Source organism: Watersipora subatra, chromosome 11 (assembly GCF_963576615.1).
Source record: "Watersipora subatra chromosome 11, tzWatSuba1.1, whole genome shotgun sequence".
NCBI classification, from domain to species: Eukaryota; Metazoa; Bryozoa; class Gymnolaemata; order Cheilostomatida; family Watersiporidae; genus Watersipora; species Watersipora subatra.
The window spans coordinates 23,884,431-23,912,262 of NC_088718.1; the positions used below are offsets into that span (position 1 = coordinate 23,884,431).

General features: G+C 36.5%; 1 protein-coding gene across 1 annotated transcript in view; it reads left to right on the forward strand.

Moving 5' to 3' along the window:
* The first annotated feature begins 301 nt into the window (after positions 1-301).
* LOC137408884 (DNA ligase 3-like) overlaps positions 302-27,832 on the forward strand; it is a 70,832-nt gene continuing 43,301 nt past the window's right edge. Inside the window, exons 1-10 of the mRNA XM_068095491.1 lie at positions 302-399; positions 2,296-2,448; positions 3,582-3,730; positions 10,149-10,281; positions 14,238-14,377; positions 14,486-14,697; positions 19,972-20,049; positions 20,699-20,888; positions 21,818-21,936; positions 25,688-25,722. Of these exons, the coding sequence (XP_067951592.1) occupies positions 2,301-2,448; positions 3,582-3,730; positions 10,149-10,281; positions 14,238-14,377; positions 14,486-14,697; positions 19,972-20,049; positions 20,699-20,888; positions 21,818-21,936; positions 25,688-25,722 (1,204 nt within the window). The 5' untranslated portion in view covers positions 302-399; positions 2,296-2,300. The remainder of the gene's footprint in view (positions 400-2,295; positions 2,449-3,581; positions 3,731-10,148; positions 10,282-14,237; positions 14,378-14,485; positions 14,698-19,971; positions 20,050-20,698; positions 20,889-21,817; positions 21,937-25,687; positions 25,723-27,832) is intronic.

A 27,832-nucleotide genomic window follows, 5' to 3' on the forward strand; every position in this document is an offset into this window, starting at 1 on the left:
TTGCTATGCTGTTGTTGCTATGCTATTTGTTGCTATGCTATTTGTTGCTATGCTATTGCCAAATTGGCTCTAATTGTCCACTAGCATCCCAAAAACTGGTCAGATAATTTTTACTCCGAGTGTTGGGTTGGCTAGAACTGACATTAGCGGTGTGAGTGGTAAAATTAAGTTAAGTTGAATTTGGTTAAATGGGTGAAACTTGGTGAACTAGTCTGATGGCATAGCGGGTGACTGAACATCGGAATTTTGTTTCAGTCATGTCAGGAGAATCAACTACCAAGTTCGCTTGCGATTACGCCAAGCGTGGCACAGCTGGCTGCAAGAAGTGCAAATCCAAGTGTGAGAAGGGAGCTTTGAGGATAGCTAAAGTAGTTCCTAACTTTTTTCATGATGGAGACGGTGAGTGATAACTTGCTATCTTTGGCTTGGTCTCTGTTCACGAAATGCTAAGGCTTCATTACCACACAAGTGAGCAATACTTTTTATAACACTTCATTTTACCACAGCATCAGATGCTTTGTATAGCATGGTTAGGCGGCTAATCGCTCGACAAGCTTCTTTGCGTATCACAAAAAATGTGTTTAGTAAAATAAAAAATGTTTTTTTAGAAGGGTTTTGTTGATGGATTTTGTAAAATTGTAAAAATATTTCATGTGTCCTTACTTTAGTCTGTTGAAGATTTAAGATTTACGACATCAGAAGGTTAAAAACGAACTTACCCCTAATGTAGTACGTTTTATCAAAAAGTGTCGGTATTTATCTATCATTTGCGATCGTTTTTGATGTTTGAGGAGATCTGATTGCCAGGATGTTTCAAGATTAAAATCGAGAAAGCTTGATCCGCGTTTATAACACACAGATCAAGGGAAAGCGCAATTATGGCATCAATAGATGGCATCAATAGATACAAAGAGACCGACATCACAAGAGCTAATATCAACCATCACAATGATAACAACTAGTGGCCTTGTGTCGCGTGTATTTTTCTTCTGAGCGTTTTCACTCTGGCAGTCAGATCAGCTCAAGCATCAATAACAATTGCAGTTCATAGAAAATATTGATACCTTCTGATGAGAAACTACTACAATTTTTGTGTAAGTTCACTTTTAGAGCAGATATCAAAGTGTTAATAACTTGTAAAGCAGATATTAGAGTGTTAGTAACGTGTACAGCAGATATTAGAGTGTTAGTAACTTGTACAGCAGTTATCAGAGTGTTAATAACTTGTACAGCAGATATTAGAGTGTTAGTAACTTGTACAGCAGATATCAGAGTGTTAGTAACTTGTACAGCAGATATCAGAGTGGTAATAACTTGTAAAGCAGATATTAGACTGTTAGTAACTTGTACAGCAGATATTAGAATGTTAGTAACTTGTACAGCAGATATTAGACTGTTAATAATTTGTATATAAGATATCAGAGCGTTAATAACTTGTATGTAAGATATCAGAGTGCTATTAACTTGGATGTAAGATATCAGAGTGCTAATAACTTGTATATAAGATATCGCAGTGTTAGCAACTTGTATATAAGATATCAGAGTGTTAGCAACTTGTATATAAGATATCAGAGTGTTAATAACTTGTGTATAAGTTATCAGAGTGTTAATAACTTGTGTATAAGATATCAGAATGTTAATAATTTGTATTTAAGATACCAGAGAGTTAATAACTTGTATATAAGTTATCAGAGGGTCAAGAATTTGATAGTGTGTATATCATGATTAGAGAGTAAAGAGTTTTAAGGTAAAGCTACTGTTGCTGAGGAGGAGAAGCTTTTTATCTTTGTCTATTTTTTATCTTTCATAACTAAAAATTTCAATCAGTAGTCATTAGCAACTAATGTTCTGGCAGCAGCCATCTTTCATTTCTGGATCTGTTAGAAGTGCCCCTGACATTCCAACAATATCTCAAGAACTAGTTATGTAATTGAAACTTCGGAATAATAGGGTAAAGGCATTATGTCAGAAGAGGTAAGAATTTTGTAATCCTGCAGAAACCGGACAGGCGAAGAAACTACGCAGCCAAGTTTACTAAGGTGTAGGATCAAGGAAAAAGCAATTTCACGGATTATCTCGGGCACCTGTTTTAAAGTTTTAAGGGACACATGGAAGTTTGTGCTTCGTCAGAGATTATAACTAAAATTATTAGACAGTCATACGGTGTACGTTGATGAGAGATAATGTACAAGAAATACCTGGATGGACATTGTGTTCACACACTCAATTTAGACTTGTTGCATTGTGGTATTGTCAGATCGCGCGTCTCTCCCTTATTCATTGACCATTTTTAAGGTGAGATGAAGCAGTGGCACCACCCCAAATGTTTATTTGAGGTCTTCGAGAAAGCCCGTGCTACAACAAAGATTATAGACACACCTGATGAAATAGAGGGTTTCTCAGATCTGCTGACAGAAGACAAGGAGATGCTAAAAGCACTAATCACTGGTCAGAATTCTTATCTTTTAATCTAATCTAGTAAATCAGCTAGATTACTTAATAGTAAGTAATCTAGCCGATTCCCTACTACTAGCCGATTCCTTACTACTAGCCGATTCCTTACTACTAGCCGATTCTGTACTACTAGCCGATCCTTTACTACTGACCGATTCCTTACTACTAGCCGATTCCTTACTACTAGCCGATTCCTTACTACTAGCCAATTCTTTACTACTCGCCGATTCCTTACTACTAGCCGATTCTTTACTACTAGCCGATTCTTTACTATTAGCCGATTCCTTACTACTAGCCGATTCCTTACTACTAGCCGGTTCCTTACTACTAGCCGATTCCTTACTACTAGCCGAGTCTTTACTACTAGCCGAGTCTTTACTACTAGCCGATTCTTTACTACTAGCCGATTCTTTTTATACTAGCCGATTCTTTTTATACTAGCCGATTCCTTACTACTAGCTGATTCTTTACTACTAGCCGATTCTTTACTACTCGCCGATTCCTTACTACTAGTCGATTCTTTACTACTAGCCGATTCTTTACTACTAGCCGATTCTTTACTACTAGCCGATTCTTTACTACTCGCCGATTCCTTACTACTAGTCGATTCTTTACTACTAGCCGATTCTTTACTACTAGCCGGTTCCTTACTACTAGCCGATTCCTTACTACTAGCCAAGTCTTTACTATTAGCCGATTCTTTTTATACTAGCCGATTCTTTACTACTAGCCGATTCTTTACTACTCGCCGATTCCTTACTACTAGCCGAGTCTTTACTACTAGCCGAGTCTTTACTACTAGCCGATTCTTTACTACTAGCCGATTCTTTACTACTAGCCGGTTCCTTACTACTAGCCGATTCCTTACTACTAGCCAAGTCTTTACTATTAGCCGATTCTTTTTATACTAGCCGATTCCTTACTACTAGCCGATTCTTTACTACTAGCCGATTCTTTACTACTAGCCGATTCCTTACTACTAGCCGATTCCTTACCACTAGCTTCCTACATTTTAGTTTCATCTAAACCTTTGACTTCAATGTGAACAGAAAGTTGTATAAACAAGAAATATATTTTCCTGGGGCTACTTGAATCTCACTGTCCCTGAAATGTATTTTCATCGCCAGATGTGGCTGAGAAAAGGGCTAACAAAGGATCCAAACCTGCCGCTAAAAAAGCCACAGCCAAAACCACTGCGAAGGCCACTCCGGCCAAGGTTATCCAAAAGGAGGCCAGTAAAATTAAAACTGAACCTACCACTTCTACAGACACAAAGGTGTGATAAATGTCATAGAGCATTGCATTCGTTTGAATCTTTTACTATAGACCATATATACTAGACTTGACGATTTCATAGTATCATTCACTGGTTTCTTAGGTACTGCCTAGAACAACAAATACGCTTGATATATTCGAAAGACACTAAGAAAGTGTCTGTAAATGGTGATAGGTATCACAGTTCTCCCAGCTGTGGCGGAGGTGCTGACCTTGCCAACCTTGTTTTCCCCCCTTTTGCTAACCCTTTCACAACTGAGAGCCAATGCTAGCAAATTAACTGTTAATATGGGTCGTTTCTATAGCACACTTTGTTCCATTGACATTTAATGAGTATGCATTTAGAGACTGATAACTTTTTGTAAAAGCTGATATATTTTGCTAACAGTCACATATGCAGGTCTTATAATCCGAATTTCAATTATTTGGAGCAAGAAGAAGTTCTCTTCAAGTTGTTAATTTTGAATGCATTTTTGATCTTTCTTGATATACCAGCCAAATGCCCGACAATGCACGCGGAATAAAAAAATTAGCCGTAAATAATTAGAGTAACTTTCCTCAGAAGCTAGTAGTCGAAATCTTTACTAACTCCATAGCTTTGAAACCAGCTTATTAATAGTTATGTTATGCTTAAAAGTTAACTAGTTAATAACCCCATGCACTCTAAGTGTTAGTATTTTAACTAGTGTAATTAAGGTTATCACAATCATTCATCACTATGGTCAGTTGAATAATTGTTGTGTAGCGGTTTAGATCGCTGGTATTCAGACCTGGAGGCACCGAGATTAAATCTTCTGAGGAATGAATTTTTGTTTGCTAGATTTTACCTGCTATAACTGAACGCATGGATGTGTAACAAAAAGACCAACAAAAAGACAGGCGCTGAGAGATAAAAATTAAAAATAAGTATTGCAAAGCGTGTGAGATATGCAATCAATATTTCTAATAATTGCAGGAACTAAAATAAAACCATATAAATAAGTTTATTTGTTATTGTTTGCTTCTGCACTGCTGCTGCAAGTATCAGTTTCCCCTCACTTTCATTTATTTAACCTTATTTTGGGTTTCCAAGTTCATGCTCACGGTTTCCATACCTAAAATCTTTACCACTACTGAACCAGTTGATATCAGCATCAAAATTAAATTTTTAACTCACCTAGTAATTATTTTGACCTTAGATAGTTTTATGAAAACGAAATGTGAAGTGTAATACCCGCCCTCACAGAAAAATAATTGGTTTGTTATAGTAGCACAGGCTATATCGTGTTAACTAAAGCTAATAATTAGTTGATAAAATAAAAACTTCTGAACTGTTTAAGGGTTTTAATAAGGTCTATAACAATCCCGAATTTTTGGATTCATTGGGAGGGCACAAAAAGACAACTCCAATTTCCTGCCACAGGCTAGAACTTTCCTCCTCTAGACCACAATTTCTAGAGGAGCAAAATTAATAGCAAATTCATATCCAATTGCTGAGACCAAATAATGTACGAGTTATCTTCTCAATCTCAGAATATTTATTTGTGAGACAATGACTTCTGCAATTACATAGTTACATAAATTAAAAATATTACCACTTTTAATGTATAAATAAAGTTTCCAAGGTATCCAATTTTATGAAATTGACATTACATTAGAAAAAATTAAATTAACAGAGCAATAGATAAATCATTTTGTTAAATATAAGATTACTTCTTACAGATACAGTAGACTCTCCTAACATATTTGCAATCTCCTATAACCCCAAATAAATTTCACATAAATTCCATTAAATGTGAAAACTTTATGTAAAAATTTTGCTTCGTATTACGTAAAAAATTCTATATAACGCAAAGTGTCAAGTTGATGCAAATTCTCAAATTCTAGTTGAATAAGGATAATCCCAAATAAGGTTAGCCTTAAACATATTGTTTTTTCTCTTCCAAACCGAGAGAAAGGTTATAGGAAAAAAGAGAAGGTGTAGATACAAACCAATATTACTGCGATTACCGTACAGTCATTAAATTACAAAGTTAAATCTAGTTTTTCTTTTTTCAAGTGCCAAAGCGGTGAGGTTGGAAAGATCTAACAACGGAGGCAATTTTCATGTATGTTACTGTTTGTATAACGTGAAATCCCTATAATGTAAATGTTCCTGGAACACTTACATTATAGGATCTTCTACTTCATTTCAAGCTAACTTACTAATATTATAATGTTGGTCATTCTGAGAGTTATTTTGAAGCTTGTTATTCCCAATCAAAATCACCAGTCGAATGTCTTGTTCAGCTCACCATAAAACAACCTTTGTAAAATATTTCACTTTGGCATTCTGCCAGTAATAAGTAGTAACTATTATTATTACTACAGTACACTCTCAGGATACAATTTTGATCCGTTCAAGGGTTAGCATCATCGAACGGTGAAATAATCGTAGGCCTATGTAGGGGTATGGAAACTATAGTAATTATACAATGCAAACATCCCCTGGTGAAAATCATCAAAATTTTATATACTTACTGTACATATTAAAAGTTAGCTAAAAATTAGTATGTTAACCTTATTAACTATAGTTACCTAAAGAAACTTATAGTGTATTTAGTGGTTATGATCTGCATTAAAATGTAATATTAGAATGTACTGTAGAGAATTCTTATCTTCAAGCCAGACTTACATATAACATAAACTTTAAATTTACGTCAAATATGTTAAGATTACTAAACACACGAACATAAAGCTGAATTTTACTGAATTTCAGTTTTTTATCACTAAAAACTTATTACTTATAAATCAGTTTCGGTCTTCGCTTTTTCTATAACTTTTAATGGGCCTGTTTAAAACTTTTTTAAGCATTTAAACTTATTTTAGCAAGAAAGCCCGAACGATGCTTTATGCCTTGTTTTCGTAATAAGTGGATTCTTGTTAGCAGGTTAAGAAAGGTTGTCTGACCTTTTGTTTGAAGAGATCGCGACGCCAACTTTGCTACTAGTTTTAAAGCGAAAGTAATACCATTTAACACACTATAGTTGCTGAACTGAGAAAAATCATCGTGTTTCTTTCAGGCGCTGTATAAATATTTTCGGCGAACAGCATTTTGGCGTCTTCGCTATTTTAGCGTACGTAATAAGCACACCGACTGCCAAATTTGAACTCGGGTGAAAATTGTGTTGAATTCGCATGGTGAAAGAAGATTCGTATGGTGAGGTGAAAGAATCATCATATTCCACTTCGTAAGGTGAAATAATTGTCTATCAGGGTAATCGTATATTGAAGGTGCATTGTATTTGGCGCAGGATTCTGTAGTAGTAGTGAGGTTCAGTACTGTCTTGCAACTCCCTAAGTACTAGCAATACTACAACTGACTACATCTACTCGTATCACACAGAGTTGTAGTACACTAGTATCACACTGAGTTGTAGTACACTATTATCAAACTGAGTTGTAGTACACTAGTATCACACTGAGTTGTAGTTTACTAGTGTCACACTGAGTTGTAGTACACTAGTATCACCCTGAGTTGTAGTGCACTAGTATCACCCTGAGTTGTAGTGCACTAGTATCAAACTGAGTTGTAGTACACTAGTATCACACTGAGTTGTAGTACACTAGTATCACCCTGAGTTGTAGTGCACTAGTATCAAACTGAGTTGTAGTACACTAGTATCCCACAGAGTTGTAGTACACTAGTATCAAACTGAGTTGTAGAACACTAGTATCACACTGAGTTGTAGTACACTAGTATCGCACTGAGTTGTAGTGCACTAGTATCACACTGAGTTGTAGTTCACTAGTATCCCACTGAGTTGTAGTACACTAGTATCACACTGAGTTGTAGTACACTAGTATCACACTGAGTTGTAGTGCACTAGTATCACACTGAGTTGTAGTACACTAGTATCACACTGAGTTGTAGTACACTAGTATCACACAGAGTTGTAGTACACTAGTATCACACTGAGTTGTAGTACACTAGTATCACACTGAGTTGTAGTACACTGGTATCACACTGAGTTGTAGTACACTAGTATCCCACAGAGTTGTAGTTCACTAGTATCACACTGAGTTGTAGTACACTAGTATCCCACTGAGTTGCAGTACACTGGTATCACACTGAGTTGTAGTACACTAGTATCACACAGAGTTGTAGTACACTAGTATCACACTGAGTTGTAGTACACTAGTATCACACTGAGTTGTAGTACACTAGTATCACACTGAGTTGTAGTACACTAGTATCACACTGAGTTGTAGTACACTAGTATCAAACTGAGTTGTAGTACACTAGTATCACACTGAGTTGTAGTACACTAGTATCACACTGAGTTGTAGTACACTAGTATCACACTGAGTTGTAGTACACTAGTATCAAACTGAGTTGTAGTACACTAGTATCCCACAGAGTTGTAGTACACTAGTATCAAACTGAGTTGTAGAACACTAGTATCACACTGAGTTGTAGTACACTAGTATCGCACTGAGTTGTAGTGCACTAGTATCACACTGAGTTGTAGTTCACTAGTATCCCACTGAGTTGTAGTACACTAGTATCACACTGAGTTGTAGTACACTAGTATCACACTGAGTTGTAGTACACTAGTATCACACTGAGTTGTAGTGCACTAGTATCACACTGAGTTGTAGTGCACTAGTATCACACTGAGTTGTAGTTCACTAGTATCCCACTGAGTTGTAGTACACTAGTATCACACTGAGTTGTAGTACACTAGTATCACACTGAGTTGTAGTACACTAGTATCACACTGAGTTGTAGTGCACTAGTATCACACTGAGTTGTAGTACACTAGTATCACACTGAGTTGTAGTACACTAGTATCACACAGAGTTGTAGTACACTAGTATCACACTGAGTTGTAGTACACTAGTATCACACTGAGTTGTAGTACACTGGTATCACACTGAGTTGTAGTACACTAGTATCCCACAGAGTTGTAGTTCACTAGTATCACACTGAGTTGTAGTACACTAGTATCCCACTGAGTTGCAGTACACTGGTATCACACTGAGTTGTAGTACACTAGTATCACACAGAGTTGTAGTACACTAGTATCACACTGAGTTGTAGTACACTAGTATCAAACTGAGTTGTAGTACACTAGTATCACACTGAGTTGTAGTACACTAGTATCACACTGAGTTGTAGTACACTAGTATCACACTGAGTTGTAGTACACTAGTATCACACTGAGTTGTAGTACACTAGTATCAAACTGAGTTGTAGTACACTAGTATCCCACTGAGTTGTAGTACACTGGTATCACACTGAGTTGTAGTACACTAGTATCACACTGCGTTGTAGTACACTAGTATCACACAGAGTTGTAGTACACTAGTATCACACTGAGTTGTAGTACACTAGTATCACACTGAGTTGTAGTACACTAGTATCACACTGAGTTGTAGTACACTAGTATCACACTGAGTTGTAGTACACTAGTATCACACTGAGTTGTAGTACACTAGTATCCCACTGAGTTGTAGTACACTGGTATCACACTGAGTTGTAGTACACTAGTATCACACTGAGTTGTAGTACACTAGTATCACACAGAGTTGTAGTACACTAGTATCACACTGAGTTGTAGTACACTAGTATCACACTGAGTTGTAGTACACTAGTATCACACTGAGTTGTAGTACACTAGTATCAAACTGAGTTGTAGTACACTAGTATCAAACTGAGTTGTAGTACACTAGTATCACACTGAGTTGTAGTACACTAGTATCACACTGAGTTGTAGTACACTAGTATCACACTGAGTTGTAGTACACTAGTATCACACTGAGTTGTAGTACACTAGTATCACACTGAGTTGTAGTACACTATTATCAAACTGAGTTGTAGTACACTGGTATCCCACTGAGTTGTAGTACACTGGTATCACACTGAGTTGTAGTACACTAGTATCACACAGAGTTGTAGTACACTAGTATCACACTGAGTTGTAGTACACTAGTATCACACTGAGTTGTAGTACACTAGTATCACACTGAGTTGTAGTACACTAGTATCACACTGAGTTGTAGTACACTAGTATCACACTGAGTTGTAGTACACTAGTATCCCACTGAGTTGTAGTACACTGGTATCACACTGAGTTGTAGTACACTAGTATCACACTGAGTTGTAGTACACTAGTATCACACAGAGTTGTAGTACACTAGTATCACACTGAGTTGTAGTACACTAGTATCACACTGAGTTGTAGTACACTAGTATCACACTGAGTTGTAGTACACTAGTATCACACTGAGTTGTAGTACATTATATTGTAGTACATTATATTGTAGTACATTATATTGTAGTATTGATTAGTTTCGATGCCTTTTTGGTACGCGCAAGCTTATTCTATAGCTTTTTTTGTTTAAACTGTTTACATTTGTAAAATATTTGCAATTCTTAGGTGTTCATATTTTCCTAGACATCCTCTCCATTCAAACTGGCCAAGGTGAAAGTTGAAGACGATGTTACTGAAGACAACTGCTTTCGAAATTTCCGGAAGCTTTGCTCAAAAATCGCTGACCATCCTGGATACAATGACAAGAGCAATATTGGTGAGAATAGTTCTTACTCTTATAAAGGTTCATTTCACATTTGAGGAGTTCAACTGCTGTGTGTCTGTTTTAGCCACTCAATATCATCATTTAGTGAGTGGTCCGGTTGCCATAGTAATGCATGAGCTCGTTATGCATAAATTTATTTTAGCAGTTTTCTTACGGTGTTGTTGTTAAAGAATAGAGAAAGCCTAATATTATTATGCTTTATTATTTATCTTGAGGTGTTGACTGATGTTCTAAAAAAAGAATCAAGGAGATTGACCAACCAGAAGCTGAGATAAAGCCAGCCAAACACAGGTCTACCAAAAAACATAAGTGTTTTGGTAATCATCAATACCCTACAGGATGAATTTATTCACGGAGTTATATTTCGCGAAAATTGTCTTTTCATGCATATTCGCCAATGAATTTATTCGTGGCTGAAAACTGCCACTCTCTAGGAAAAGTTAACTTTATTGCGGCTAGTAATAGAGTTATTCCTACGCATGCGCACGCCGCGTGTTCCAGTTTATATTTAGCTTACAACTGCGAGGCGATCATGCTAAGCTACGGTAAACAATTTTTGCTGTGTCCAGAGGTTTTCACAAATATTCATCGCTTTGGAGGCCTTTGATAAGCCAACAACTTTGGTGAGTAATGAATTTTTCACATTTACTAAATCAGTTGAATTTTACTTTGGTTCTTCGGTAAAACGCAATACTCATTTTTTCCATCCCTACCGCATCATTATTTGTTTTAGTGTGTGAGAGAGAGATTTTTCATCATACACCGAAGAACAATGATTGCAAGGGTGGTAGATGTCATTTTTAGAAGATCACCAATCATTCAGAGAGGTCTGGAAATTGAGGTTGAAGTGACCGCAGCTATTTACGAGAAGAATATATCTGTTTTTAAAAAAGGAACAAAAATGCTTTTACGAGTACAAATCTGTGGCCAAGCGGCAGAACTTTGCAATAGTAAGCCACAAGGAGAGTTCTGGTGATAACTTCCTTACCAGTCATGTAGTAGCGAGAGAATCGCCTTCAACATCTACCCAAGACAGTGACAGCGACAGCTCTGCTATTACCAAAATAACTAGTCAGAAAGCACCATTACACGCTAGTATTCACATATCAAGAGTACCAGTTAAATTTTATTGCTAGACAACCGCCATATGGACTAAACTGTTTATATTTACTCCATTCATCGTTTGTAAAATTTTATTTGTTTTTGAAATATTTTATTTGTACACACAAGTTTGTAATAAATTATAATATAATTGAAAATATGATAATATATACATGAAATAAAATATATAATTTAATCATGTTTGCTGCAGCAATATCAAGAAGTTGTAGTCGATGAAGGGGTCTAGGTTGACTGGTCGCTTCTCTGCCAATATTCCTGCCTTGATGAATATTACTACTTGTCTCTAGTTTTCGTAATCAGAGTAGGTTGTTTCATTCTCAATCTGCAGTAAACACAAAAAAGAAAAAAATATTAACGAGTGTTAAGGAAGTACAAAAACAATAGCTGAAGTATTTAATGAAAGCGATCAGTTTTGAAACAAAATAATTAACTAATGCAGTTGATTATGAAAAAACGTATCTGCACTGCAAATCAAATACATACCATAATGTCCAGATCAGAATCATGATCGTCCTCGAGTTCGGTATTAGAGATTGATGGAGTTGATTTTAATGTAAAAAGACTAGGAGAGCTTTTTTGCGATGCTGAAGCCATGACGAATAACTTGTGAAAACCTTGAATAATTTTGTAAAGTTTGCTGCAATGGCAATACAGCTCGAAGCCTGGCGATGATTTTAAGGAAGTTTTGGAACTCGGCTACGTTTAGTACTTCTGCCTAGCGGCTATTTTCGCGATGACGCCATTCTGTATATCTTGTGACAACCTCGAATAATTTTGTAAATAAATGTGATGCATTGGCAATGATGTTAGCTCAAAGCTCAGGCAATGATTTTAAAAATGTTTTGGAACTCAATTACGTTTAGTATTTATATTAAAAACTAGGCTAGCGACTAGTTTTCAATTTGATGCAGTAGTTGATCTCTCTTGTGATTAAAAATAGAGCTAATTATTCACGGAATTTAATCATTCGCGGGACTGACTGTTCGCGAAATCGCGAATTTTTATGACCGACGAATATTTTCATCCTGTAGGGTATATGTCGTATGACATCGACTTGTGTGCCATTGGTCAATTAAGCCAACTAATGCGCTCTCCTATAACAATCACGGCGTTTTAATTGGTTTAATCCCTGGAAGTATAGAACAATCAAATTGGGCCTAACAATTATTGCTCTGAGAATTCCGAACCAGTCCCTCTGACGTGTAGATTAGTTTTAGCATAAAATAATTACACGCATCTATTATTTCGCAACATTTCGCTATCTTTAGTTAGTTAGGTCGCTATCTTGCTAGTTCAGCTCAGTTTTGTTGTTCTCCCACTTAGGTTCCCTATTCTCTTCTCCCGACTCATCTTTAGCGCTGTTCAGATTTTTTTAACTATAGCTAATAAATGGAATCAATTAAATCAATCATCAATCTCGGTTATCATTTGGAATTTTCTACAAATTATATTAGTTACATCATTTATTCTAGAGGCAGTTATATTATTGTTTTGTATAATATGCATTATGATTATTATATTAATCATAAAAAATAATCATAGATAAGATAATAGATAAATAGAAAAATCAAATCCAAAGATATCGTTTTCTTTTCTTACAGCAAGAGCAGCACGGTCAAGTTATTCTTTTTAAAATTATGGCTGTAGTGAACTTACAGTCCGTTAATAGTGACGATGATCATGAAAATCAACTGAATGCTGCAGTAGGTACACAGTAGAAAAATGATGAATGAACAAAATTCACATTCCCATTTCTTATTCTAAACAAACTGCAAATCGCAGATGTCGCATATAGACTATACATGTACACGCGCCGTTCGTTGAACAGACGATCTTCGGAGCATATCCGTGGAGATCGAGTTAAAATTTGAAGCACAATAGTCAAAATCTGCTCTTCTATTTTGGAAAATCATGGCGAGGGGTTGTGGGCAAATGCCTTTACCACACAATGTTTGCTTGATTTTCCTGAGAAACCAGAGCTAGCCTGTAAATTCTTTACTATCGCGAGAAGCGTTTCACATCTCGTAGCCTAAAACAATCATACGTAACGGCGGTAAGGGTGCGCAACTCCGGCACATTAACAATAAGTCGATTTCATACGTCACAGTTCTCGGGATTTTCGAAGGGTTTTCCTCTGATTCGTTATTAGGTAGACCTGTGTTTGGCTGGCTATATCTCAGCTTCTGGTGGGTCAATCTTCTTGATTCTTTTTTTAGAACATCAGTCAACACCTCAAGATAACTAATAAAGCATAATAATATTATGCTTTCTCTATTCTTTAAGATCTACCTGGCTTACAGTCTGCAGCTGATTAGGCTCTAAGCCTGTCTTATTCTCATGCACTTTCACCTTCTCATGTTACCCTCATATGTTGTACTTTATAACCTTTCCATCACCTCATCTTGTACTCCTATGTTGTACTTAATAACCTTTCCATCACCTCATCCTATACTCCTATGTTGTACTTTATACCCTTTCCATCACCTCATCTTATACTCTTATGTTGTACTTTATAACCTTTCCATCACCTCATCTTATACTCTTATGTTGTACTTTATAACCTTTCCATCACCTCATTTTACACTCTGTTGTACTTTATAACCTTTCCATCACCTCATCTTATACTCCTATGTTGTACTTTATACCCTTTCCATCACCTCATCTTATACTCCTATGTTGTACTTTATAACCTTTCCATCACCTCATTTTACACTCCTCTGTTGTATTGATGTATTAGGATGGTAGTAGTCTGCAATGTTATTAATATGGCTTCCTGTGCAGCCAGTCAAAGACTATCATTATATTCTCATTCATTGTATTATCAGTTGCGCAATGGCTTACAAAAGGATCGAGGAACACAGAGTTCAATGGAGATACCTTCTTGACAGTCAAGCTACTCCTTCCGGGCTTCGTTAAGCGTGTCTATAACATCAACAGCAAGCAGCTTGTCAAGATATTCAGTCAGGTTGGGACTGGCTATAAACCTCACACTTTTTGCAATGTTTCCATTCATGCCGATCTTTCTTGAGCAGGTTTGGCTCTTGTCTCTTCTTTCTAAAACTACTTTCCGTAGATATTTGGTACTTCGCTGAGCGAGATGAGTGACCATCTAGACAACGGTGATGTGGCGGAAACGGTAAAAGTGTTCTTTGAAAAGAGCAGGAAGTTGTCTCCCCAGAAGCACAGCATCCTTAGCTTGCAGGAGGTGGATGAGTACCTGGAACAGATGAGTAAAGTTACGAAGGAGGATGACCAGGAGGCAGTACTCACCGCTATTGCAGCCAGGTATTGCACTCCAACATGTGTATAAGCCTTTCTGACAAGCCATGATAGTGTTAACTTGTTTTGTCATACAGTTGAAGGTTGCTCGGTTGAAGGCTTCTCGAAACATAGCAACTTGTAAGGGAAAGTACTAAGTCTGGTAAAAACTTAACAGAAAACAAAATTATAAAAATCAGGTAAAATACACAAGCTAAGTTAGTTTGAACTTGACCCTGTTGAAGTGAGAGTAAGCTATAAGAACAACTCTGTGTCTACGCTTATGGTAATATCTGCTGTAACATATGATGGTTTTACCCTCTGAACCAGATCTCAAAACGAATTAACTTTACATGAATGTCTCTAAGTCTATTCGCACCAATTCTGTGGATGTATAAGATGGTGCTGAGTTCTATTTAATTAAAATGCCGTAAAACCTTCATTTGAACGCCATGTCGCTCTATTTTTCAATCCATTTCCTAAACTGGCGCTTTATTAGGGGTGACGTTAAAATTAAGGGTGGCGTTGTATTTTTCAAATCCTCATAACTTTTGAGAAGATAAATTCAACCCTTTTACGGGAGAATCAAATATTGCCTATATTTTGCACTCTCCTTTGGGCAGTGCGACATTAACCTTTTAATATCTGTTGCTTGCATTTAGCCTACGATGATCTTATAATTTGTTACATTTTGTTGAAAATTTCAAAATTTTTTATTCCATGGTAAATTTGAAGGCATGTTTTAATTTTATAACTATATTTAACAAGGTTGCATAACATCTCATCGCTCTCATTCATGTTTGCTACAGCTGGCAGCCAGAATTTTTATGTGCAATAGAAAAGAAGTTACGAGCGTCGATCTAATGTAAGCCGAGTTCAGATTACCGCAATGGCGCTATCAAATAATATGCTATAAATATACAAATTTATAAGTTTTATACATGTAGTAATGATCTATCAAATGCTACTAATACTTTTATTCAAGAACAAGTGACATTAACGAACCATATTTATATTACATTCAGAAACAAAAATAAAATTTCAAATCAAAAACATTAGCATCGTTTGCTGGGCCAGTTGCGTTCTAATTGCTGCTTGTTTGAAACCGTTTCACATTTTTCTGGCCGCTCAATACCTTCCACAGTGTCTTCTGATTTCAACTTATTTTTTGCACAGATCAGGTAGTCGAGATTTGTCTTCAAACTATTTTTTAGTAGGGCAAAACTTTTACCCGATCCACTTTAGAATACAGTGCACCCTCGGGATACGACTTTAATCTGTTTCAGGGTTGGCATCGTATAGCGAAAAAAATCATATGAATGGGTATAGAAACCATAATAATTATATAATGCAAACATCCCTTGATAAAAATCATCAAAATTTTATATACTTACTGTACATATTAAAAGTTAGTAACAAAATAGTATGTTAATCTTAGTAACTATAGTTACCTACAATAACTTTAGTGTATTTATTGGTTGTGATCTGCACTAAAATGTAACATTACAATGTGTTATGTGCAGTACGTACCGTAGGGAGTTATTTCCTTCAAGACAGACATATGTATAACATAAACGTTGAATTTAACTTAAATGAATTTGGCCTACACACTTGAAGCTAAGTTTTAGCATGTATTTTTAAGTATTTTACTGCATTTCAACATTTTATCACTAAAATTTTACTACTAAGGCTTTATCACCCATCAGTTTCCAGCTTCATTTTCACTATAACTTTTAGCTGACCTCATTAATAAAACCTTCAACCCAATGCGCCAAGAAAGGCTGATCGATGCTATTCTATAAAATGTGCTGTTTAATACGTAATAAAATGGGTTTTTGTCAGCAGGTTAAGAAAAATTCTCTGATCACTGAACTTCTGTTTGAAGGGATCGCAATTCCAGGGAAAATATTACCATTTTTCACATTAGAATTGCTGAACTGAGAGAAATCGGTCATCGTGTGTTTTTCAGTCGCTGTGAAAATGCTATCAGCGAACAGCATTTCGGCGTCGCTATTATTTCGATTTACATGTACGTAATAAGCACACCGACTGCCAAATTTGAACTCAGGCGAAAATGTTGGTAAATTCGCGTGGTGAAATAAGATTCGTATGACAAGGGGGAAAATCATCATGTTCTACTTTATAAGGTGAAAAAATCGTATAACAGGGTAACCGTATTCCAAGGGTGCACTGTACATGTATATACTTCTTGCACAAATGAAGAGAAACCATTTGTAATCAAAATAACCTCAAAATTTCAGCTTCAAATATGTAGTAGTAGTAGCACAGATTTCATCATAAATGCGAAAACATTTTTCACATACATCGAAGTATCAAGACCGCATTACAAAAAAGGAGCTAATATTAGCCTGGCACAGTTACTAATTATTTCTATGGTGTTGCATTCAGTTTTAATGAAAAACTTGTAAAGAAGTGGAGTTGAAAAACGGATTTCAACCGAACGGAAACAATGAACGAATTAATTGTTATAGTTGTAATTGAGTCATTATTAATACGATTTTGTGGACGCATTTCTTCCGATCACTTGCTATTATGGGTTCGTGCAGATTAAGAATGTCTGATAGTGGCGATCAAATAGAAGTGGCATTCAAATAAAGGTTTTACGGTAGGTCAACATGAAGGTAAACATACGGTAGGTCAACATGAAGGTAAACATACGGTAGGTCAACATGAAGGTAAACATACGGTAGGTCAACATGAAGGTAAACATACTGTAGGTCAACATGAAGGTAAACATACTGTAGGTCAACATGAAGGTAAACATACAGTAGGTCAACATGAAGGTAAACATACTGTAGGTCAACATGAAGGTAAACATACTGTAGGTCAACATGAAGGTAAACATACTGTAGGTCAACATGAAGGTAAACATACAGTAGGTCAACATGAAGGTAAACATACTGTAGGTCAACATGAAGGTAAACATATGGTAGGTCAACATGAAGGTAAACATACGGTAGGTCAGCATGAAGGTAAACATAAAGTAAGGCTTGTACATTTTTACATGTTTACTACTTGAAGTTTCATGGTTGTTACTATTCACAAGGTAAAACTGAAATGATCTGGAGCTCATGTGGCTGGATGCAAAAACACATCAAGTAGCCTAAAGATTAAAGCCAAGAATACATAATACTTTAATTTGTTCATATGACAGTATTGCAAATCAAGAATGTCTGCATTTGACACAAACTCGTTTCATGAGTTTAAACAAGCTCAGGTTTAAATAAAATAAAGGTTTATATAGAATATTCATCTGCCATAAGTTTGTATTGATCTGTCTCCATTTTAAATTCCTCTGACCTAGATCTTTATAGCGGAGTCGAGACCTCTTTTATTTTCGCTTGAAATCACATACTGTATATATATATATATATATATATATATATATATATATATATATATGTATAAATATGTATATATAACATATACAGTGAAACATGGATAACTCGCCCTCGGATATAGCGAACACATGGTTAACTCGACTGGATTTGCTTGGTCCGTTCTCACGCAATGATAAATGGCTCTATATAACTCGAACTCAACACTGTTATAACGAACTGTTTTTTGCCCAACGGCTACCGAAACGGTTGCTATCGCTTTAGAAAATCACTTTATTCCAAGCCATAGAGGTAAACCTCAACTTTTTGTAATTCATAAGCGTCGTTATTACCTCCATCGGCAAAATATTTTTGTCAGCGACTGTTCTAAAGGTTTGGTGAAATTTGATTTATACTGCTATACGATGAATAGCACGGGCTAGCTGGGTCACGGGCACAAGGATTTTCGCCACGCACATACAAAACAAAAACAGCATGTTGTTTTTGTTTTGTATTTGCGTGGCGAAAATCCTTGAGTGCGTGACCCGGCTAGCCCGTGATGAATAGTTTTCCGACGTTGATTCCGTGTTGAATTAACGTCGGAATGTTGAATGTTTAAAACGTCTTAAAAATTGATGTAATTAAACGTATACGTTGTCTTAGCTAAAAAAAACTATTCATCGTTTGACCTAAACACAAAATACGTGTGTACATTCAATAAGTATCCATTCAAAAAGCGTGAGTGATATACAATGTACCGTAAAACCTCGTAAAACTTTTAATTGAACTGCCTCGGAGTGCTGCTCTTAACGAATCCCAGGTAAAGTAATGTAATCTTTGCATAAACTTCAAGAAATATCGGCAAAATTGACCGTGGGTAAAACGCTCAAAAGAAAAAGATGTCTTTTCTTTTGAGCATTTCAGCAACGATCAAGTTTTGCCAATGTCAATCTAAAAAACGTCCTGGCAATAACATCACCTCAAACAACAAACCAATCTCAAGTGATAGAAAAATCTCTATACTTTTTGATAAAAACGTTTTAAACTTTACATTAGAAGCATTTAATTTGAAACAAGCCATTTGTGCTTTTGATTTATATTATAGTTTGTACATGTATCTACTAATAAATAAGTAAATACATGGACTTGTGACAGTGCTCTGATAACTTGAACACTCTGATAATTCGAACACTTTTGCTCGGTCCCTTGAAGTTTGAGTTATCCGAGTTTCACTGTATATATGTGTAAATATGTATATATAACATATATATATATATAAATATGTATATATAACATATATATGTATGTATATAAATATGTATATATAACATATATATAAATATGTATATATAACATGTATATATATATATATATAATTAGGACTCACTCTGAAAAAATACTACTCAGTATCCTATCATTCACCCTGACCTAATACTATGGCACTTCTAACCGACCAAGAAAAAAATGGAATGGCTGCCATCAGAACATTAGTTTTTAAAGAAATACGGGTTTAAATTCTTAGTACTGTGAGTACAATAACTAGACAATTCTAGAAAGCTTCTCCCAACCACCAAAAGCTTTACACTAACAAATCTATTAATTTTTTTATTCATAAAGAAATATCCACACCCTATCAGACTCTGTGTACATTGAAACCATTTGTACATTGTGTAAAGAAACCATTTGGTTTCTTTAGTTACCTCAAACATTACATATATATGTATATATCTGATTTCTGTTTTTATTAAATTCTACAAACATGGTGCTACGATATGCTATTCTGTTGACAAGGAATTGTACTATCCCATGTGCTTTCACACTCGATTGAAAGTTGTTTAGTACGGTCTCGAAAAAGGGAGCTTGCTTGTGATTATAAGATTGGGCTGGAAAGTGGTTAATCACAAACAACACGCGGGAGCAGTCAGGCTGTGAGTCGACTGAGGAGTGTTCACCTCTTTTTCAGGTCTAGTTCAAATGACCTCAAGATGGTTGTGAGGCTGATAAAGCATGACCTGAGAATTAATGCTGGCGCCAAACACATGTAAGTATTTACAAATCACCTAGTATATCAACTCTCAATGAGTAGGCTTGACCTGAGACCAAAATATTTTCATCAACAAGTCGCTCATGACAAAATGGTGATGAATTACAATAACTAGAGCTTCTTTGGCAAAAGACCAACACCCGTTTAGCGAGGTTTTAAAAGTTTTCCATGAGATGGATGTGTTTAGTGGATTGTGCGCTGTCATGTCGCGATACATATCAATATCTTGAGTTGATGTAAAAGGCAAGTTAAATGTGTGATGCAAAAGTTAAGTAAACACTACTACATCTGGTATTCTGTTTAAAATATTTTCTCATGCCCATTCATAATTGGCATGATATAAAAAACTGTCAATGATGAACAAATACAAAAAGCGAACCCTTAGACACGCTTAGCAAGTTGTTCGGAGCTATCCACACCTTGGTTAAACGATGTGGGCAAATTGTTAGCTAATGTTATAAGCAGTTGTGAGAAATTTGCCATTGTGGGATTGCATTGCTAGTCTATGCAAATTACGTGTTTGTGCAAATCTATATTGTTGTATTTGTTGCTAAAATATTACGTATTATTTACATGTAGATCACATGGTTCCTAAAAGTAGAGTTGGAAAGTATACACTGACCTTCGTTGTTTATTTTTTGGGCAGACTTGAGGGACTCGACTCCAACGCGTACGAGGCGTTTCAAGCGAGCAGGAACCTACGAGATGTGGTAGACCGAGTGCTCGCCCATAAGAGTGGAGATGCGGGCAAACTGCAAGTTAGAGCGCAGCTAATGACACCTGTTCTACCGATGTTAGCGGAGGCATGCAAGTCTGTTGCTATGGCAATGAGAAAGGTAAGTTTTATTGATCTCCTTATGACTTACCTCTTTCTCTTAATTTTCTTTTGTTCTTGCTCTTAATCTCTTTCCTCTCATCATTTCATGTCAGGGTTTTAGTTGCTGGCAATAAGGGGAAACTTGCACGTGTCTTTGTAGGCATGTCAGGAGTTATGCTGTTATCGCATGTTATTTTACTGTAACTTGTTACTAACCTGTACTATTCTAATACGTATAGAGGTGGGTCATAGTGTAGAGATATTTGAGTTGTTGTGCTGAATTTTAGACTAACACTGCTTATTATATATCAAATTGGTTTTTTAAAAATTTGCTTGCTTGAGTGTACAATGGAGTGTACAATAGAGTATACAATAGAGTATACAATAGAGTGTACAATAAAGTGTACAATGGAGTGTACAATAGAGTATACAATAGAGTGTACAATAGAGTGTACAGTAGAGTGTACCATAGAGTGTACAATGGAGTGTACAATAGAGTGTACAGTAGAGTGTACCATAGAGTGTACAATGGAGTGTACAATAAAGTATACAATAGAGTGTACCATAGAGTGTACAATGGAGTGTACAATGGGGTGTACAATAGAGTATACAATAGAGTGTACAATAGAGTGTACAATGGAGTGTACAATAGAGTGTACCATAGAGTGTACAATAGAGAAGTTGTTATAGCACCCAATATAAAGGTTCTGAGAGGTAACACTAGTACACTGGTTACTCGTACATTCATACGATTCTGTGTCTTGGCTTATCTAAAGAAATTGGCAACAATGGTACAACTTTATCCTTAGCTAAACGAGATAGATTGGGATATTCCACGATACAATTAGATTTTGTGTGACTATGTAGGAGATATAATTTGGACAGGTTCGTTCTGTCTTACATGTGTGCATGTAAGGAATGCTGTTTTCTTTATGTTACATATTGTAGTGCCCCCAAGGCATGTACGCCGAGATTAAGTACGACGGGGAGAGAGTTCAGTTACACAAGAATGGTTCTGAGTTCCAGTATTTCAGCAGAAGTCTCAAACCAGTCATTCCTCACAAGGTAACCGTTGCCCATGAATTGGTATAAGCACCTGCTGAGGTCTGCCAAAGGCGTGTCCTCACCTAGCCTGTCTTGACAAACTGTTGTATATGCGGAGTTGTCCCCCCGTCGAGCGGGCGAGCAACACAACAGCTTGTCACAAAACGTACTGCACCTGATGCATCAGCTGCACTTATAGGGAGTTGTTCTCTTCCGTCTTGGCGGCTTGGTTGCGATGTTATGTCGGTCGCTCCATTGGTAATCATAACGAATTTTGCGCAAAAATTTATGTAGAAAAAAATAAAATTACAGCGTTTAACCAGCGACCAGTCTCTGCGGTAAACTTTAGTAGAACTTGAGAATAAAATAAATTGAAAATAAAGTCCATAAGAACAAATAAAACTGACTGATACAAAAATGGAAATAAAACTGACTGAGAGCACAAATAACGACATGTTTAGTCGCTGTTGTTGCCTAAGTTCTCAAGTTCTACTAAAGTTTACCGTAGAGACTGGTCGCTGGTTAAACGTTGTAATCTTTTTTTTTACATAAATTTTTGCGTGAAATTTGTTATGATTACCAGTGGAGCGACCGACATAACATCGCAACCAAGCCGCCAAGACGGAAGAGAACAACTCCCTATAAGTGCAGCTGATGCATCAGGTGCAGTACGTCTTGTGACAAGCTGTTGTGTTGCTCGCCTGCTCGATGGGGGGACAACTCCGCAAAAACAACAGTTTGTCAAGACAGGCTAGTCCTCACCTTACCTGACGCTGAACAAGGCAATCATTTGCCTTTCACTCAACCTGATTGCTGCAAGGCAGTAAACAAGAATTAGACCAGGTCATTGGTTTGAACTTGCATATATGTTGATTACTGAAGCTATGACCTGTCTTTTCACAGTTATTCCCAGGAGGCACTTGGCATGCAGTCTTGTGTGTCTTTCCTCATGCCTTCAAATCTTACAAATATCCCTCGGCAGCTGCCATGTATATATATATATATATACTAGCTGCATTACCCGTGTTCTGGAACAGATTTACGTAAAGCAATAGTATATATAGAATTCAGGACGGTGCTTTTTAACGCAGCAGCAACTTGGCTGTTTAAAACGGAACAGTACCATTGGGCACTGTAAAGAGGCACTAACCAGAGATCACGTGATTTTTGTGTAAAAACGATGAATAGGTTATGTATAAAGGCCCACTAACCGGAGGTTCCTGTTAATGGCCCTAGTGGTGAGAGAAAAAACCACAGAATCGCCCAGGGTTGGTTTGATATATATCGCTTGATATATATCATCGATATATATCGCCGATAGACATGATATTTTTGGGTCGAAAATATCGATACTTTTGATATTTTTGAAAAATAACCATTTTATCATTCCGTTTTCACCTTACAACTATTGCTAACAGTCTAAAAATGCTAAATAACACCTAAAAGCATCAAATACTTGCATAGGGGCCTATTAGGCTTATCCAACACAGACAAACAAAGACAGCCAGACCAAGGCGGTGACATTGGCTAGACCAATTATTTAGTGTTTGAGTTGAGAAGAGTTTTTCAGATCTAAATTGTATTCCTTCATCCCAGTGCTATCTCCCTAACCTGATTATCTCATGTTAAACTGTTATATTCTATTGCCTTATTGGAAGAACAGTCTGCTGAAAACCTTTTGAACTTCATAATCCATGATTTTGAATGAAACAATCTGACACCCAGAAACAGAATTGTAAGCACATTACACTGACTCACTGAGATTACAAAAATTCTGTAAGGATTCTGTAAAAAAGTTTCAATGATTAGCTTCAAAGGATTCTGACTCAATATAAAACCTATAGATAAATGTGATGATATAACTCTGAATGCTAGTGTTGTGTGTGTGTTTTCATCATGTGGACTGGTTCACAGTAAGTTGAGAAATTGTCTCGGTGTAGTGAAGGCTGGCAAGCTGCTGTTTGTTTACAAATACCTAAGCTAGACAAGAGTAGGACATTAAAACATGCATAAACAATCATAGTGTGTATTTACTATTTGCACTATATTGTTTGCACTTTGCATTCATGTCATGATTTCCAATACAATGTTTGACGAACATTTTCATATTTATAAATATCATTATTATACTAGGCTTACAATAATTCAAGTTTTTGGTATTAAACATTGCTGACAGGTCCCATACAACCTATAAAATACATCAATCACAATGTAAACACCATACAAGTTCAACCTAGCTTCAACTTTTTTTTTTTCAAAAATGTCATTTGTTTCAAAAATATCATAAATATTAAAAATATCAATAAATATCCTGATATATATATATCAGTGATATGATATTTTTAAAAATATCGATATTTTTGCCAACCCTAGAATAGCCGCACCCTTATATAAGCCGCATGGCTCACAAACCATCAGAAAAAAGTAGCGGCTAATAGTCCGAAAAGTGCGGTACTCTATAAGGCGCGCGCGCGCGCGCGCGCGCGCACACACACACACACACACACACACACACAGAGAGACAACGATTGCTGTTTACATAATGTTCCCGTGTTCGGGAACAGATTTACGTAAAGCAATAGTTTTATTGAGAGTTGTCTTTCATACTGTAAAACAACTCCAAATATGCAATCTACTGAAGTTTTTGTGCTGATCAGACTGCATACACATATGCAGTCACACATGTCAATAATGTTGGAGAGACCAATGGAAATATGCAATGTGTTCTACAGCTAGTCTACAATGCATCAGTCTCGAACCACTCAAATCGGAGGTGTCCTAATTTTGTACACAGAACTGATAATGAAATTGACATTGCTAGGCAAACTGAAGTTCTTCAAACTGGCAGTATTGAAAAGTTTTACATATTTTAAGAAATTCTAGAAAATATTTTGCTTTTGCACTGCTAAGCTATCGCCAGCATTTATTGAATTGAGACTTCTACATGCTTAAAACACTAATCATGACTCACCAGTTCTTCGTCTATAACCTGTGTTTTGACATGGTATATACAAACTGTGCAGCAGTAATGTGGTTGTGTTGATAAATTTTATTATCAGTAAAATCTACTATATAAACTACATATATGGCCTCTCGCCTTTCCAACGTAAGGCATTACATCTGGAGCATTTTTGGACATTCGTCCCATAGAAAAATTTGGCCCTATTTTGTGTTGCAGGACTGTAGTCAAGTGCGAAGTTTCCTGCCCATACACGGCGCCTGGTAGCGGCTGCTGTAGTTAGTGCATCTTGCTGTTGTCACCGTTTCATCTGCTCTGAAAATTCAGCTCGTCGAGCAGCTGTTGTAGCTAGTGCATCATGTTCTTGTCGCCGCTGCATCTGCTCGGAGGTTTCTGCACATCTGGCCACTGTAGCGGCTGCTCTGAGCCATTTGAGTCGCTGCTGGGTCAGCTCAGCAGTCTTTGCACTTCTAGCAGCTGCAGCATCTATTCTGGCCTGCTCTCATCGTACCTGTGTTTGTTCAGCGGTTTCTGCTCTTCCAGCAGCCGCTATTCTGTTTCGTTGTAGGCGTAGCTGTGTTTGCTCTGCAGTTTCTGCACTTCTAGCAGCTGCAGTAGCAGTTCTGTTTCGTTGTGGGCGTAGCTGTGTTTGCTCTGCAATTTCTGCTCGTCTAGCCGCTGCTTTGCGAATTCGTCTCTTTCTCTACAGGAATCAATCTGTTCTTGCATTTGGGCAGTAGGCTTTTTGGGAGGCGTTGTATTGCTTCAAGCGTTTTTAAAAGCGAAGGAGATGGTGTGCTTTTTTGTAATATACGCTGCTCGCTTTCTTCTCACTGTCGCCTATCGCAACGCTCGCAGTGCCCGTGCAAGTTCTGTAGTTCTGTGGTACTCGTAGCTGGAAAAAAAGTAAAAGTAATTCAGCTGCGGAAGGAAACGAACATGCTTACTATCACGAACGGTTGCAAATCCAACGTTTTAAGTAGTGGAGGTGTGGCAATTCATACACAATAGAACATTGAATAAGAAACACTTACCTTTTTGATGTGGAAATTTAGTAGGTAAAACGCAGTATCAGTACCTGTGCAAGTTCTGTAGTAGCTGTAGTTCTGTAGTACTCGTAGCTGAAAAAAAAAGTAAAAGTAACTCAGCTGCGGAAGGAAATGAACATGTTTACTATCACAAACAATGGAAAATCCAATGTTTTCAACCATTTCACTGAAGTAGACTCATGTGTTTTCTATGGTCGACCGCCGTAGACACGTTTTTGAGACTTTCCCAGCAATTGCTAGTAACTGAATTTTATTATTCGTTGATAACATAACCAACGATCTTTAAGACTTTTATGGTAGTGACAGTGTTTTCCAAAGATTTCTCTATAAAATTAGCATAAAATTTAATTTTAAATCTTTGTTTGAGAATTTCTAACTTGAAAACAGCCATTTTTTGTGTAAGTTTTGAAAACGCCACCGAGTTAGAAAACAATTACTTATGTTGATGACATTATAGCTGATTCAGATTTAGATTTTTGTGATTACACAGATAATTAAAATAGCAATAGCAGCACTGACTCTGATGGTGGTGAAAGTATTGGTTTTGTAAGAATAAGGAACATTGTAGAGGATCGTTTTAGCTTCGTAGCCTCACATCGCTTTAGTATGTGAGGCTATGCACAAAGTATAGATACAATGATGTTTTTTTATAGCAGTGTTTGTTAGCATGTTGGCAAAATATATTATATAACCAAAACAAACATTCTAGATGGAGTTTCAAATTGAAAAGATATCATGAAGCAATATCGGCAAAATGGCTGGCAGTAGGCCGATAGCTAAATTTGTACATGGACGGAAGTGAAAGGGTTATGTAGTGGAGGTGTGGCAATTCATAGGCAATACAACATTGAATAAGAAGTACTAACATTTTCGATGTAGAAATTTAGTAGGTAAAACGCATTAGCAGTACTCGTGCAAGTTCTGTAGTAGCTGTAGTTCTGTAGTACTCGTAGCTGGAAAAAAGTAAAAGTAACTCAGCGGCGAAAGGAAATGAACATGTTTACTATCACAGACAGTGGCAAATCCAACGTTTTCAACCCTTTCACTGAAGTAGACTCATTTATGTGTTTTCTATGGTCGACCGCTGTAGACACATTTTTGCGACTTTCCCAGCAATTGCTAGTAACTGAATTTTATTATTCGTTGATAACATAGCCAGCAATCTTTAAGACATTTATAGTAGTGACAGTGTTGTCCAAAGATTTCTCTATAAAATTAGCCTAAAATTTAATTTTAAATCTTTGTTTGAGAATTTCCAACTTAAAAACAACCATTTTTTGTGTAAGTTTTGGAGACCCCACCGAGTTAGATAACAATTACTTATGTTGATGACATTATAGCCGATTCAGATTTTTGTGATTACACAGATAATTAAAATGCACAAAGTGTAGATACAATTAATTTTTTTGCATAGCAGTGTTTGTTAACATGTTGGTAAAATGAAATATATAACCAAAACAAATGTTCTAGATGGAGTTTCAAATTGAAAAAATATCATGAAACAATATCGGCAAAATGGCTGGCAGTAAGCCGATAGCTAAATTTGTGCGTGGAAGCAAGTGAAAGGGTGATGTATTGGAAGTGTGGCAATTCATAGACAATACAACATTGAATAAGAAGTGCTTACCTTTTTGATGTGGAAATTTAGTAGGTGAGAACTGCGTTTTTTCCAATGACCGCAAAAAACAAACGTTTACGTGATCTTCTCGGTACACGTTGGCAGTAAATATTCATTGCATGTAAATTACTACTCATTAATTTATTTTATTTAATGAGTAGTACATTTGTATAGCTGTATAGACACCTTTGTATGTGCCGCAGAACTCAGGACGGTGCTTTTTAACACGGCAGCAACTTTGCTGTTTAAAACAGAACAGTGCTGTCGGGCACTGTAAAGAGGCGCGCTAACCA